Raw genomic sequence first — 13,488 nt, 5'->3', positions numbered from 1 at the left:
GCCAGTCCCCGCCCGCGGTGCTTCCCGCCGGCCCAGGCTGCTCCCAGGCCGGCCCCGCCCGCTCCGTGGCGGCCCCGCCCCCCGGCACGGCCCCGCCCCCAGGCGGAGCCAGCGCCCTAGCGCTAACGGGAGAGGCAGCGGAACCTCAGCGCGGGAGGCGGCCACCAGGCGGGAGCCCTAGAGGTACCGGCGGGAGCGGGGGAGTGGAAGCACCGAGGTCGGGCCAGACAGGGGAAAAGGTGGCTTGGCGTGGGCCTGGGTGGTGTGTGTGTGGAAGGGGGGTCCTCGCCGCGTTCGCCGCCTGCACCCTCCCAACCTCCGTCCGGGCTCCAGCTCCAGTCCCGAATCAGTACGTCCAGTCCCCTGCCTCCGGCCGGCGGCCCCCACACTGCTCTGCGTGATGGCCCGGCCCGTCCAGTGTGCCGGCTACTGGATGCGGCGGCCCCGACTCCTCTGGGCGGCGCTGGCGACTGCCCCTGCTGCCGGCTGTGTGAGGGGCTCCCCCTGTTCTGGGGCTCCCCTTGTCTCGGGGCGGCCTCCTCCTCAGCCTTTGCGCACCGTCCCCCAGTCTCGGGCCTGGCCTGGGAGGAAACATCTGTCGCCCCCTTGGCAGCAGAAATGGGGTCGTGACCTCCAGATGTGCTGGGAAGCGTCCAGGGCCTCCTCCTGGGGCAGCCAGGCCTTCCGGATCTGTGGGGGCGGGGCCGGCCCCCTCCCCCCAAGTGACACAGGCTGCGAGGAATGTCCCGGCCTCAATGGACCCTGTGTGAAGCTGCCGGGTGGGGGGCAGAGCCCAAGAACACCCCCCAAGGCAAAGCTAGAGCCCAACACTGGGCCAGAGCGAGAGGCACCCCATGGGCTGTGCACAGACACGTACACAGAGCTCAGCCCACGCGGAGCAGGGGCTTACACGGCTCCCCTCTCTCGTGTCCCCTCCCACTCCAACACACACTTCACAACCCAGGCCCAAGACCAGGGCCTGCATCATCACCACACATGGTCAGCTTCACCCTCTTCAACCTCCTTTCAGGCTCCCAGTGGTGTTGGGAAAGGGCAGAAGGTTAACCCCATTTTAGAGATGAGGGAACAGAGACTCAGGGGTGAGGTCAGAGGTTGTCCTAGGAGAAACTAAGGGAGGAGGCACCCCGAGCGTGGTGGCCTACCCTTGCTTTGTCTTAGAGCTTAAGCTGAAGGGTGGACAGAGCCCTGGCCCCCACCCTGGCCACACACAGTGTCACTGGAGGATGCCCAAAGCCCTACCAGCAGTCGCTTGTGTTCCTAGTGGAGGGTCCCACATCCCTGTCCTGCTTGCCCACACCAACCTGAGTTCACCTGGGGTGGCTTCCCTCACCTTCTCACACTACCCTTGGCACCTGCCCCTGGCCTCGACACGTTTCTGCATTTAGCAGGTCCCTGGGACCTTGGGTATCTCAGTCTTACATCCCGTGAGACCTCAAGCCTCAGCCCAACACCCCCCGCTCACCCCACACCTACACACACAGGGACGGGAGTGGGCAGGTACTGCGCTGTCTAGGCCCTGGAGATTGACAGAGCTAGGTTCAAATCCTTGCTGTAACATGGCATTACTTCAGGCAAGAGCATCCCCTTCTCTGGATCTGTTTGACCATCTGTCACATGGGGTTCAGACCTCCCTGTCAGCATCAGCGAGGCCAGGTAGGCAGCCGTCCCGTGGGTCCCAGTTCCAGCAAAGGGGTTCCGTCAGTGTGACTCCTTCCCCTGCCCCCAGGCATGGCCACAGTAGGCTGCAGAGAGTGAGCCTGGGCCTGTCCTTCGGGCCAGGGGGATGGGTCCCATGACTGAGCTGGTGTGACCCCAGCACCTTCCTCAGGATATGGTGCTGGGCAGGGGGCTGGGCTCAGAGTTGGGGCCACTTCCTGTACTGAAGGAAGTACTCTTGTCGTTTCTGTTGCCCTCCCAGTGCTCCCCGGGAACCTCTGTGTCCTTGAGGTATTGAGGCCATGAGGGCCAGGGCATCGAGACCCAGGTTCTGGGTGCTCAGCTCCTCCGGGACCCTGAAGGAAGTGGGAGGGGCAGGGAGGAAGGTCTCTGGGGACAGGACGTCCTCCCTTTGTCAAGTGGGTAAGACCCAGACATCAGTGGCCCCGTGGGTTTCCCGTCCCAGTGAAGACGAATCGTCTGTCTCGCTGGGCCAGGACTTGGTGGGGACCCTCATTCTGGGCCCAGGCCAGAGCCACGGTGTGTGCCATAGGAACTGACCGCCCCAGGGCTGCCCGGACTCCAAGACCCTCAGGGCCCAGGCCCAGACAGCCCGGCCCCTGGCCCTGCCCCTCACTTAGCTGGAGGAGGGGGCTGGAAACCTCAGCCTAGGGCAGACGAGGAAGTGGCCAGGAAAGCGGAAGAGGCTTTGATGGTCGCGGAGGGGGGCCGGAAGCCAACCCGCGTGGTGGAGGGCCAGGCTGGGGCCCGGGTTCCTGTTTTCTCCCCAGGCCCCACTGAACAGCCCCCTCTTCCCTCAGGGCAGGAACTGGCCTGCCGCCCGGGCACCAACCACCCGTGCCTGCCAATGCGACCCGGCCCCCGGAGAGCCAGGCCCACATCACGCCCATGTGGGCCGGTGGCGTGGGGAGCCCTCGGCGGGGCCCAGCCCCTGCGCCCACCGATGACCTCTTCGCTCGGAAGCTGCGCCAGCCGGCCCGGCCCCCGCTGACACCGCACACCTTCGAGCCAAGACCAGCCCGGGGCCCGCTCCTGCGCAGCGGCAGCGATGCCGGCGAGGCCCGGCCCCCCACACCGGCCAGCCCTCGCGCCCGGGCCCACAGCCACGAGGAGGCCAGCCGCCCTGCCGCGACCCCTACCCGGCTCTTCACTGACCCCCTGGCACTGCTGGGGCTCCCGGCCGAGGAGCCGGAGCCCGCCTTCCCGCCGGTGCCTGAGCCCCACTGGTTCGCCCACTATGACGTGCAGAGTCTGCTCTTTGACTGGGTTCCGAGGCCGCGGGGGACAGGCGGCCACGCAGAGGCTGGCTCTGGGACTCCGGCCTCCGCTGATGACCTGTCCGCCGGCTCGGACCTGCTGCTCGAAGCGCCTGGCTTCGTGAGTGAGCTCGGGGGTGAGGGCGAGCTGGGCCTGGGTGGACCGGCGTCCCCACCCGTGCCCCCTGCACTGCCCAACGCGGCCGTGTCCATCCTGGAGGAGCCGCAGAACCGAACTTCGGCCTACAGCCTGGAGCACGCAGACCTGGGTGCTGGCTACTACCGCAAGTACTTCTACGGCAAAGGTAAGGGGAGGGCTGGGCAGCAGGCCCTGTCACCTGACCAGCACATGGTAGGGCTCAGGAGTTGTCATTTCCCTGTCAAGTTTCCGGCCGGCTGCGCGAAGGGTCGGGGTCTGCCTCTGGGGCCAAGGCTGCCCAGCAGGGCCTAGCTTTAACCACCTGAGGCCTTCTAACCACCTTTAACCAGCTTTAACCACCTGAGGCCTTCTGCCTCCATCGATTCATCCTACCCCTCCTACCCCTCCGGGCTGGGGAGAGAATTTCTATCAACACTTCTGTGAGGTGAAGAGTGAGGTGTGAAAACCTCTGCACCTGGGAACCTCGTTCTCGTCAGTTCCCAGAAGGGAGGGCCCCAGACGTCCTGCAGCAGAAGATGGGCGGATGTGGCTGGCGGGACCCGGCAGGATCTAGGCCTGGAAGGGAGCGGGCATTGGCCCCCTGGGTCTGGGGCAGGTGTGAGGTGTGCCGAGCCGCCCAGGGGGCGGGGCAGAGGGCCAAACACGGATAGGGATTTGGCCTGGTAGAACGGGGGCGGGGCTGCGGAGGGAGTGGGCCTTAGTCTAGGGTCCCCACTAGGTGAGGGGATGGGGCGTGGGAAGGGGGGTGGATTTAGTGATGGTCGTGGTCGAGCGGGGGTGGGACCCCCGGGGGGGGTGTGGGGCCGGTCATCCACCGACTGGCCCTCCCCCGCACCCCCCTCCAGAACACCAGAACTTCTTCGGACTGGACGAGGTGCTGGGCCCGGTGGCAGTGAGCCTGCGGCGGGAGGAGAAGGAAGGCAGCGGAGGAGGCACTCTGCACAGCTACCGCGTCATCGTGCGGACCACACAGGTGAGCCGAGGTCATGGGACCCGAACGCGCTTTGCCTCCTCGAAAGCCTGTATGGATTCTGAGCGCCCCCATGTCCCCTCCTCAGCTCCGGACCCTCCGCGGCACCATCTCGGAGGATGCGCTGCCACCGGGGCCCCCGCGGGGTCTGTCCCCGAGGAAGCTTCTGGAGCACGTGGCGCCACGGCTGAGCCCAACCTGCCTGCGCTTGGGCTCAGCCTCACCGAAGGTGCCCCGCACGCTGCTCACGCTGGACGAGCAAGTGGTGAGTGGCCGGTGTCCCCGCGCAGCCCCTACAGCTAGACCTGGTCTGAACCCAGTCTGCTCAGCTCCCAGCCGCCTAGCCCTGACCCTGATCCTGGGCTGGACGGTGACCCCAAGAGAGCTGGCTTTTCAGAGGGGGCAGCACAGGTCATCCAGAGCCTTGCCTCTCAAAGTATAACCCGTAGACCAGCAGCATCCACGCCATCTGGGAGCTTGTTAGAGACGCAGACTTTTGGGCCCTGCCTGTCCCACCGCATCAGAGCCTGTACTTTCAGAAGATCGCAAGTTAATTGCCATGTACATTTCAGTTGAGAAACACTGATCTGACCACTTGCTCCCCTTCCTGCAAGTCCCTCTCCTTCCCTGTCACTTTGCCCTGCAAGGTGCTGCTTAGTCTCCTCTCAGTGTGGGGTGCTCACTCCTTCCTGGGACTGCCCGTTCCACTGTGGGACAGATCGAGCCAGTGGCAGTCCTTCCCAACCCTGTGCTGAAAGCTGCCCACTGGCTCCGATTCTCCTCCTCTGTGTCATTCGGTCTGTCAGCCATTCAACAAACATTTTCTCACAACTTGATGCTGGGCCCCGGACTGGACACTTGGGGACATGTCCAGACCAGGTGCTGTCCTGGAGTAGCTCACGGCCAGTGGGGAGAGAGAGAGAGAGAGACCCACAGTTAATCGTGGAGCAGTGAAAGAGGAATATTGAAGGCTCCGTGGGGCGCCAAGGGTAGTCTTGACAGCCCTTCCTTGGCTTGGGGTTTAGTATCATGGTGGAAATGTAAGGGCTTGGCTCAGGAAGAACAGGTGTCTTCCAGACAGAAGAAACAACTTGTGTGAAGGCTTAGTGACTGAGGGCAGGTCACACTGGGGTCCTATAGGCAGTTCTGTGTGGCAGGAGTAGCACTTGGGGGGAAGGGGGATGGGGAAGGCTTGTATTCGGGAAGGCTTGCATTTGGTCCTGGGGGCACTGGGGAGCCATGGAAGGTATGAAAGGTAGAGCAGCCTTCAGGTGGCAGTGTGGAGGCCAGACTGGAGGGGCAGGGAGGCCAGGTCAGAGGCTGTTGTAGTCATCCAAGCCAGACCTGATGGTGATATGGCAGAGGTGAAGAGGAGATGACAGTCCAGGGGTAGGTGGGTGGGATGGGAGCGGCACAGTGAGGGGGGTGAGGTGCCAAGTGGGGGGAAGGACACTTGGGCAGCCGGAGAAACGGGTCTGGAGCTCAGAAGAAAGGTCTGAGCTGGAGGCAGAGACTGGAGTCTCTTCCCGTGGAGACGGTTGCGACCGTCACCGAGGGCAGAGACCGTGGGCGGAGAAGAGGCCCAGGCCGGAGACAGTGGGGTCGTTAGGGTTTCAGGTAAAGTGAAGTTCCAGTCGTCCCAGGCGCCCACCGTGGAGACAGTGTGCCAGGGTAAGACACGCCCATGGGCTGAAGGAGCCGCAGGGATTTGGAGCTGGGGTGGAAGCGGGGCTACAGGAGTCAGGAGTGATGAAATTGAAGTGGGGACTGAGTGTAGACAAGCTTCTCGTGAAGAAAGGAGGCTGGAGCCCGAGGGGCCAGAGCACCTTGAGCTGTGCACGGTTAAGCCCGGATGGAAAGGAGCCGGGAACAGCAGGAGCGGAGGGGGTGCAGGGCTCAAGGCCTCCAGAGGCTGGGCTGGGGATGCCTGGGATTCGAGGGAGGGGAGGACAGGCTAGCCTTAAGATAAGGAGGATGACAATGTGAACGTTCACAGAGATGGAGCCAGTGCACCTGGGCCGGGTCCTTTCCACGAATCACCTCGTCTGTGGTCACATGAGAACCACCCCCCTCCTGGTCCCTTCCCACCTGCGACTTCCTCTACCCTCCTGAGCACTGGGTGGGGTGGGGGGAGGGGGCAGGACAGACCAAACCCACTTATAGGCAGAAACACAGAGGTGGCTTAGCGAGGGAGGTGCTCAGGGCCGCTCGCAGAGACAGCCCAGCCCCCAGCCCATTGCCCAAGACCCGGTGGGCGCAGGGCCCGAGAGACTGAGGCCTGGGCCCTCTGCCTGTGCCGCCCCGCAGCTGAGCTTCCAGCGCAAGGTGGGCATCCTGTACTGCCGCGCCGGCCAGGGCTCGGAGGAGGAGATGTACAACAACCAGGAGGCAGGACCGGCCTTCACGCAGTTCCTCACCCTGCTGGGCGACGTGGTGCGGCTCAAAGGCTTTGAGAGCTACAGGGCCCAGCTGGACACCAAAAGTGAGGCCCCGGGGCTGGGAGTGGGGGCGGACCGGTGCCGAGGGGCAGACGGCCTTGGTGAGAGCCCCCTGGCTTGTCACCGCTTCCCCTGTAGTGTCCTGGGTCTGAGGCCCGGGTTGAAGAGTTCTTTGGGCAGGTTGAGGACATGGGTCAGGGGCCACACTGGCCAGGCAAGCCACGGGCTGGAAGGAAGGACTAGGATGGTCCCCCAAGGCCCTGATGCCCTACTGCCTGAGCTGGAGCCACGCGGGCTGGCAGGCACCGCTCCCTCCGTCAAACACACATGTTCCCCCAGCCCTGCTTCCTCGGGAATGCCCCTGCCTCCCGGGTTGGAAGGGCCCCAGGGCCGCTTGCGGAGCACCTCTGGCCTCCTTCCACTCTCAGCTGCTCCACGCATGCTGGTGCCTGGGCCAAATCTGTCCTCTCCTGGGACATCCACCTCCGCCCCCCTCAGAGCAGGCCACTCCTCGCTGAGGTCCTCGTTCTATCTCCGCACGCCCACGCCGAGCCTAGGCTGGAGGCTGGAGCCTGTGGGGGAAGGGGCAGGGAGCAGCCACAGGTGAAGCCATGACTTCGTGACCTGGTGGCTTGAGGGGTGGTCCGCCTGCTGGTTGGGGGGCACAGGAGCTCGAGACCGCAAGCAGGGATGCCAAGTTCGAGCCGATCCCTCTTGCTGTCCCCCGTGTCCCCGAACCCCTGGCCACAGCGGATTCCACAGGCACACACTCCCTGTATACCACGTACCAGGACCACGAGATCATGTTCCACGTGTCCACGATGCTGCCTTACACCCCCAATAACCAGCAGCAGGTGTGAAGAGCTATGACGGGGCTGGGGGATGGCCACGGGCTTCTGGGGAACCATGGAGGGGGGGTCACGTGGGCGGTGGCATTCGAACCTTGACCTGAGATCTCTCGAGGCCCAAACAACCCTCCCCAAAGACAATCACCCCAGACCTTCCCCAGGGGCAGGTGGGGGAGCCCCTGGTGCCCAGCCTCCGCCCTGCCAGAATTAGGAGGGACTTGGGCAGACGGGTCCGGGTTACATCTCCTGCCATCTAACTCCCAGCTCCTTCGGAAACGCCACATTGGCAACGACATCGTGACCATCGTGTTCCAGGAACCTGGCAGCAAGCCCTTCTGCCCCGCCACCATCCGCTCGCACTTTCAGCACATCTTCCTGGTGGTGCGGGCTCATGCACCCTGCACGCCACACACCTCCTACAGGTGGGTGCCTGGGTGGTCCCAGTTCTGCCACCGCCACGGACCCTCCCAGTGGCCCCTAACTACCGCCTCCCTCCCCTCAGGGTGGCCGTGAGCCGCACCCAGGACACCCCTGCCTTTGGGCCGTCTCTGCCCCAGGGCGGAGGCCCCTTCCCGGCCAACGCCGACTTCCGCGCCTTCCTGCTGGCCAAGGCGCTCAATGGCGAGCAGGCAGCAGGCCACGCACGCCAGTTCCACGCCATGGCCACGCGCACGCGTCAGCAGTACCTGCAGGACTTGGCCACCAACGAGGTGACCACTACGTCGCTGGACTCGGCCTCGCGCTTTGGCCTGCCCTCCCTGGGCGGGAGGCGAAGGGCGCCCCCTCGGGGCCCGGGCTCCGAGCTGCAGGCGGCGGGGGCGCTGGTGTGGGCCGTGCGCGCGGCGCCCGGAGCGCGGGGCGCCGCGGGGGCCGAGGCCCGTGGTCCCGACGACGCCGAGGTGCCCTGCCTGCTGGGCATCTCCGCTGAGACGCTGGTGCTGGTGGCGCCGCGCGACGGCCGCGTGGTCTTCAACTGCGCCTGTCGCGACGTGCTGGCCTGGACCTTCTCCGAGCAGCGGCTCGACCTGTACCACGGCCGCGGGGAGGCGATCACGCTGCGGTTCGACGGGCCCCCCGGCCATGCCGTAGGCGAGGTGGTGGCGCGTCTGCAGGTGAGGCCCGGGAGTAAGGCAACTCGCCGCCGGGTCCCTCCCCACCTCGGGGGGCGGAGCGGGCTGTGGAACCCCTCGCTCCCGCCGCCTCTCCCGCGAAAGGGGAAATTGGGGGTTGGGGGCAAACACTGCCCTGGCGCTTGGCAGAGCTGGAACGGGGGCGGGGAGGTCGTCGGGCAGGTGACTTCCGGTCTCTGAGCCTCAGGTCCTCATCTGCCGGGGTGTAGGGGTGCGGGGGTGTGGGGTAGGCGGTCTGGGCGGCCTGGGACCTGGACTGGAGCTGGGGCAGTGCCCGCCCTGCTCACGCCCCGCCCCGCCCCGCCCCAGCTGGTGAGCCGAGGCTGCGAGACCCTCGAGCTGGCGCTGCCCCGCGAAGGCCAAGGCCGCCTGGGCTTCGAGGTGGACGCCGAGGGATTCATCACGCACGTGGAGCGCTTCACGTTCGCGGAGACAACGGGGCTGAGGCCAGGGGCGCGCCTGCTGCGCGTGTGCGGCCAGCCGCTGCCCAGGCTGGGCCCGGAGGCCGCTGCCCAGCTGCTGCGCTCGGCGCCCAAGGTCTGCGTCACCGTCCTGCCCCCCGACGAGAGCGGCCGGCCCCGCAGGTCAGGGCCTGGATGCGGGGAGGTGGGAGGACCTGGCAGCTGGCCACCGCGGAGCCTGTGCCTCCCGTGTCGCCATTAGCATTCTCCCAAGAATACCCGTGGGGAGGGCTCTCCTCCAGAGAATCCCACGTTTAATCTCTCTGAGTCGCAGGTGCAGAGTGAAGCCAAGATGCAATAGCAGCCCCATCTTTTAAAAAGTATCATCCACAGACGCATACGTGCAACCGGCCCCTTACCGGCTTAAGCCAGGATATGCAAACTTTTCCCCCAAAGGGCCAGACAGTAAATATTTAGGTTTTCTGGGCCACCTGGTCTCTGCTACAGCTACTCAACTGTGCTGTAGCACAAAAGCATCCGTAGAGGACACATGAATGAATTCGTTTTCTTTGTTCCACTAAACCTTTATTTGTGGACACTGAGATTTGAATTTTATTGATTTTCATGTGTCATGAAATGTTCTTTTGATTTCTGCCAACTATTTAAAAATGCAAAAACCATTCTTGGCTCACAGGAGTAGGAAAACAGGCACATCTGCTAAAACAGGAAAAAAAAAAAAAAAGGCGCAGGCTGGATTTGGCTCCCAGGCAGGAGGTTTTAGATCTCTACCCCGGGTGATTTACTTGTGTCGTTACTTAAATCCTCACGGCGGGCTGTCAATTGGTACAGTTTACCCATTTCGCAGACGGAGAAACGGGTGTTCAGAGTGATTTACCCAGGATACACAGGGGCAGCGCTGGGTCTGGAAAAAATGGCCAGTAGTCAGGCAAACAGTTTTCGTTGTCGTGAGGGTGTTTGGAGAGCTCTCCTCCTGGAAGGGAGCCTCGGGCACAGCCGGGAGTGGGGCTGGAGATGCGGGACACCGGGGACAGGGTGTTCCTGCCTGACGCCGCCCCGTTCTTCCGCCAGGAGCTTTTCGGAGCTGTACACGCTGTCTCTGCAGGAGCCCAGCCGGCGGGGGGCCCCAGAGCCCGTGCAGGATGAGGCCCCCGGGGCGGCGACCCTGCAGCCCACCACGCAGCAGTTGCTACAAGCGTGCCTGCTGGAGGGTGGCAGTTCCACGGGGCCTGGGGATCTGGCTGAAGAGAGGACCGAGTTCCTGCACAGTCAGGACTCCCCGTCACCCCGCAGGTGCTCCCTCTCGGCCCTCCCTCTTGTCCAGCCCAGTGAAGTTGGACAGCCGCGGTCTGTGAGAGCAGGGGCCCTGGGGTGCAGCTTCTCTCGCCGAACTGTCTCTGCTCTCCCCAGCTCCCTGTCAGACGAGGCCCCGGTCCTTCCTAACACCACCCCGGACCTCCTCCTGGCCGCCACGGCCAAGCCGTCAGCACCCAGCGCTGGCCGGGAGACACCACCCACCCGGGTGAGCAAAAACAAGACTCGAGCCCAAAGGGCGGTGGTGGGCACAGTGGGGAGGGTGGACCTCACTGCATCCGTACCCATTAACACCCCTCAGGATGGGCCAGGCAGCCCCAGTGGTTGTGAGGACAGGGGCGACCCGGCCCCAGAGCTGAGGGCCTCCTTCCTGCCACGAACCTTGTCTCTGAGGAACTCCATCAGCAAAAGTGAGTCTGGAGCAAGGTGTGGGTCATGGGTGGCGGCGGGCAGAAGAGGGGCTGGCTTGGGCTCTCCCTGGGCTGAGCCTACCTCCCTGTGCCCACAGTCATGTCAGAGGCGGGCAGCGAGACCCTGGAAGACGAGTGGCAGTCCATCTCAGAGATCGCCTCCACCTGCAACACCATCCTGGAGTCACTGTCCCGGGAGGGTGAGGCCACCAGGGCGCGGGGGGTAGGAGCCAGGATGGGGTGGGGATCTTTCTCCCTTTATCCTCCTGCCCAGATGGTCCCTCTGTCCCCACAGGACAGCCCATCCCAGAGAGCGGGGATGCCAAGGGAACTCCGAAGTCCGATGCTGAGTAAGCCTCCCCGTGCGGATCTAGCCCCTTCACTGTACCTGCGTGGCCTCCATACGTGCCCGTCCGCTAGAGTTAAGCGTTGTCCCGGGCAGGGCTCCGCGCTCACACCCACAGAAGTCTGAGAACACAGGGGTTGGGCCCATCTCATTTAAGCGGGCTGGGAGCCAGCCGGAGGTGCTGACACCTACCCTGGTCCCATGAACCTGTCCCCCACGTCCTCAGGCCAGAACCTGGGAACCTGTCGGAGAAGGTCTCTCGCCTGGAGTCCATGCTCAGGAAGCTGCAGGAAGATCTGCAGAAGGTGACGACGGGGCGGATTGGGGGTTGGCGGGGAATTACAGGGCCGCCCTGGGAAAGGAACCGCTGCTCTGACACCTGCCTCCCACCGGTCCCAGGAGAAGGCAGACAAGGCGGCCCTGGAGGAGGAGGTGCGGAGCCTGCGTCACAACAACCGGAGGCTGCAGGCCGAATCAGAGAGTGCAGCCACGCGCCTGCTCCTGGCCTCCAAGCAGCTGGGCTCACCTACTGCCGACCTGGACTGAGCCGTCTGGGCCAGCCTCAGCCTGGCTGTGGACCTGCTTGGAACTGCTCAGGTCCTTCAGGGTACCTGGGTCACAACGGGCCCGGGGCCCTCCTCAGGAACTCTCCCTGCGCACAGAGGCGCGTCTTAGCACTGCCCCCACTCCCCAGTCCATTATTTGGTGGTGAAGTTGCCCCTACCCCCCATCCCTGTTTGTAAATATTCTGTGGAGAAGAGGGGACTTTGGGGAGTAAAGAAGCCACTACTATTTGTGTCTGTGTGGGTGTTCATGACACGACGGGGGGGGGGGGGGGTTGGGGGCAAATCGGTTTTGACCCCAGAGGCTCCTGCCAAGTTCCCAGGACCTGTTAGAAGGACAGGCCTTGGGGACATTGGCTCAGGCCTAGGTCGGCACTCGCTGAGGGGTTCTCTGAGGCTAGGCCACCCCTTGGTTTCTCTCCCACAAACATTTATTTGTTCTGGTGGGAAGCAGATGGCCACGCCCCACACTTACTCTGCTTTATCTGGGAGCCAGGCCCAGCCAGGCCCTTGCCCTGGAACCAAACCTGAGGGAGTGAGACCAGGGGCAGAGGGACAGAGGTGGGCCTGCAGGCGTGGGGGAGGAGTTTAGGGATCAAGGAGAGAGGCTGATTATGCTCCGATGGAAAGTTCTTTTCCAGGCCCTGCCCTCCAGTGAAGGCCCCACTTCTCCTCTCTGTAGTCACCGAGCCCCCAAGACGAGCTCCCTCGACCCCTGGCAGGTGACTGCAAGACACTGGGAAGGCCAAGGGAGAGGCGTGGCCCGGGTAGGGGGACCAGGGCTCACTCGGTTCGTTCCCCTCGGGCCTCAGGCTGGAGCCACCGTACGCAGCTACGCCGTCTGCTTCCTCCGGTCAGGAGCCTTCTCACCTCCCTCCTCGGGCTCGCCCGGGCCCCGCCTCCGGGGCCGGGGTTCCACCGAACCCGGCCTCCCTGGGCGATGGGGTCGCGGGTTCGCAGGGGTCCTGACCTGGCGACCACACTCGGGTTCCGCCCCGTACGCGGACGCGCAGCTTGGCCTGGTCCCTGAGTGGCCCACCCTGCCTCGGGCCCCGCCCCTGGCTCCGCCCGCTGGGCTAGAGGCTGGAACGCAAGCTTGGCTCTGCAGACGCTTTCCGATACCCCGACATGTTGCCGGTCTCTGGTGTCTTCCTCGCCGGCAGGCAGTCCACCACCGGAGTCTGCAGCCAGGGCCTACTGTCGTTCCCAGGGTACACGCTAGTTTTTGCAGCAAGCGCCACTGGTAACCCGCATACCTCTACCTTCACCCTCCCGCAGCCGTGCAGAGCACAGAACTTAGATGCCATCCGATTGAGGACTGGGATTTCCCCGAAGCGCATTACAGGGCCGCCCCTCGCGGAATGCCGCCTGTGCGCGTGCGCACTTGAGAAGGCGGGGTCTTGCGGGCCCGAGCCTTCGCGAACACTGCCTTACTGCGCCTGCGTCGGGTCAAGCCGGAAGTACGTCCAGCTCCAGGCCTCTGGGCTGTGGCCTGGCTTTTGTTTAGGCTCTCGGGGCTGCAGATTTAAGATTTCTTTGGTCCTCGCAGAACAGGATGTCAAAGCATAGACCTTTACCTAGCACCTCCCTTCCCCAACAGATGCGAACTCTCCCTCAACCACCCAAGAGATGAAATCCAAACCTCTTGGTCCAGCGTCCTTCATGTTTTTTATAGCCTGGCCCCATCCAACTTTTCCAACATTGTCTCTTTTACCCGGCTCATCTTCCAACGCTGGCTAGACCCTTTGCAAGACTGACCCTCCTGTGATCAAAGACCTGAAGCTGATTGCCCCTATGGCCTCTGTGAAGCTCTTCCTGAAACTACTCCATCCCCACAGCCACTGGGCCCTGCTGAGCTCTCACTGTGCTGGGACACCACCCCTATTAGCTGCTTGCTTTCATCCACGGGCATTTCATTCCAAGGACATCCTCGGAC

The 13,488-nt window shown here is 64.0% G+C and overlaps 1 protein-coding gene and 1 long non-coding RNA gene across 6 annotated transcripts; one reads left to right on the top strand and one right to left on the bottom strand.

Annotated features, from left to right (window-relative positions):
* The first annotated feature begins 54 nt into the window (after positions 1 to 54).
* Positions 55 to 11,781, top strand: SIPA1 (signal-induced proliferation-associated 1). 5 transcript variants are annotated; one of them, XM_086676915.1, is made up of 16 exons: positions 55 to 183; positions 2,499 to 3,259; positions 3,960 to 4,087; positions 4,173 to 4,349; positions 6,392 to 6,566; positions 7,273 to 7,376; positions 7,635 to 7,792; positions 7,873 to 8,482; positions 8,810 to 9,084; positions 9,991 to 10,212; positions 10,330 to 10,441; positions 10,535 to 10,643; positions 10,742 to 10,843; positions 10,939 to 10,993; positions 11,216 to 11,294; positions 11,389 to 11,781. In XM_086676915.1, exons 2-16 carry the CDS (start codon positions 2,587 to 2,589, stop codon positions 11,533 to 11,535), a joined length of 3,126 nt encoding a protein of 1,041 aa, XP_086533041.1. In that variant the 5' UTR covers positions 55 to 183; positions 2,499 to 2,586; the 3' UTR covers positions 11,536 to 11,781. The 5 variants fall into 5 exon arrangements, with proteins under 5 accessions (XP_086533041.1, XP_086533040.1, XP_086533039.1 ...); XM_086676914.1 differs by having other exon boundaries at positions 10,918 to 10,993; XM_086676913.1 differs by having other exon boundaries at positions 10,330 to 10,643.
* Positions 9,250 to 10,743, bottom strand: LOC147576374 (uncharacterized). The gene is made up of 2 exons (XR_015240716.1): positions 10,615 to 10,743; positions 9,250 to 9,823 (listed from the first exon to the last, which is right to left on the bottom strand). It is a non-coding gene; the product is annotated as an uncharacterized LOC147576374 (long non-coding RNA).
* Positions 11,782 to 13,488: the final 1,707 nt, after the last annotated feature.

This window comes from Puma concolor, chromosome D1 (genome assembly GCF_028749965.1).
Source record: "Puma concolor isolate L17-30 chromosome D1, mPumCon1.1.hap2, whole genome shotgun sequence".
Lineage (NCBI taxonomy): Eukaryota > Metazoa > Chordata > Mammalia > Carnivora > Felidae > Puma > Puma concolor.
This window is presented reverse-complemented; position numbering and strand designations above follow the sequence as displayed.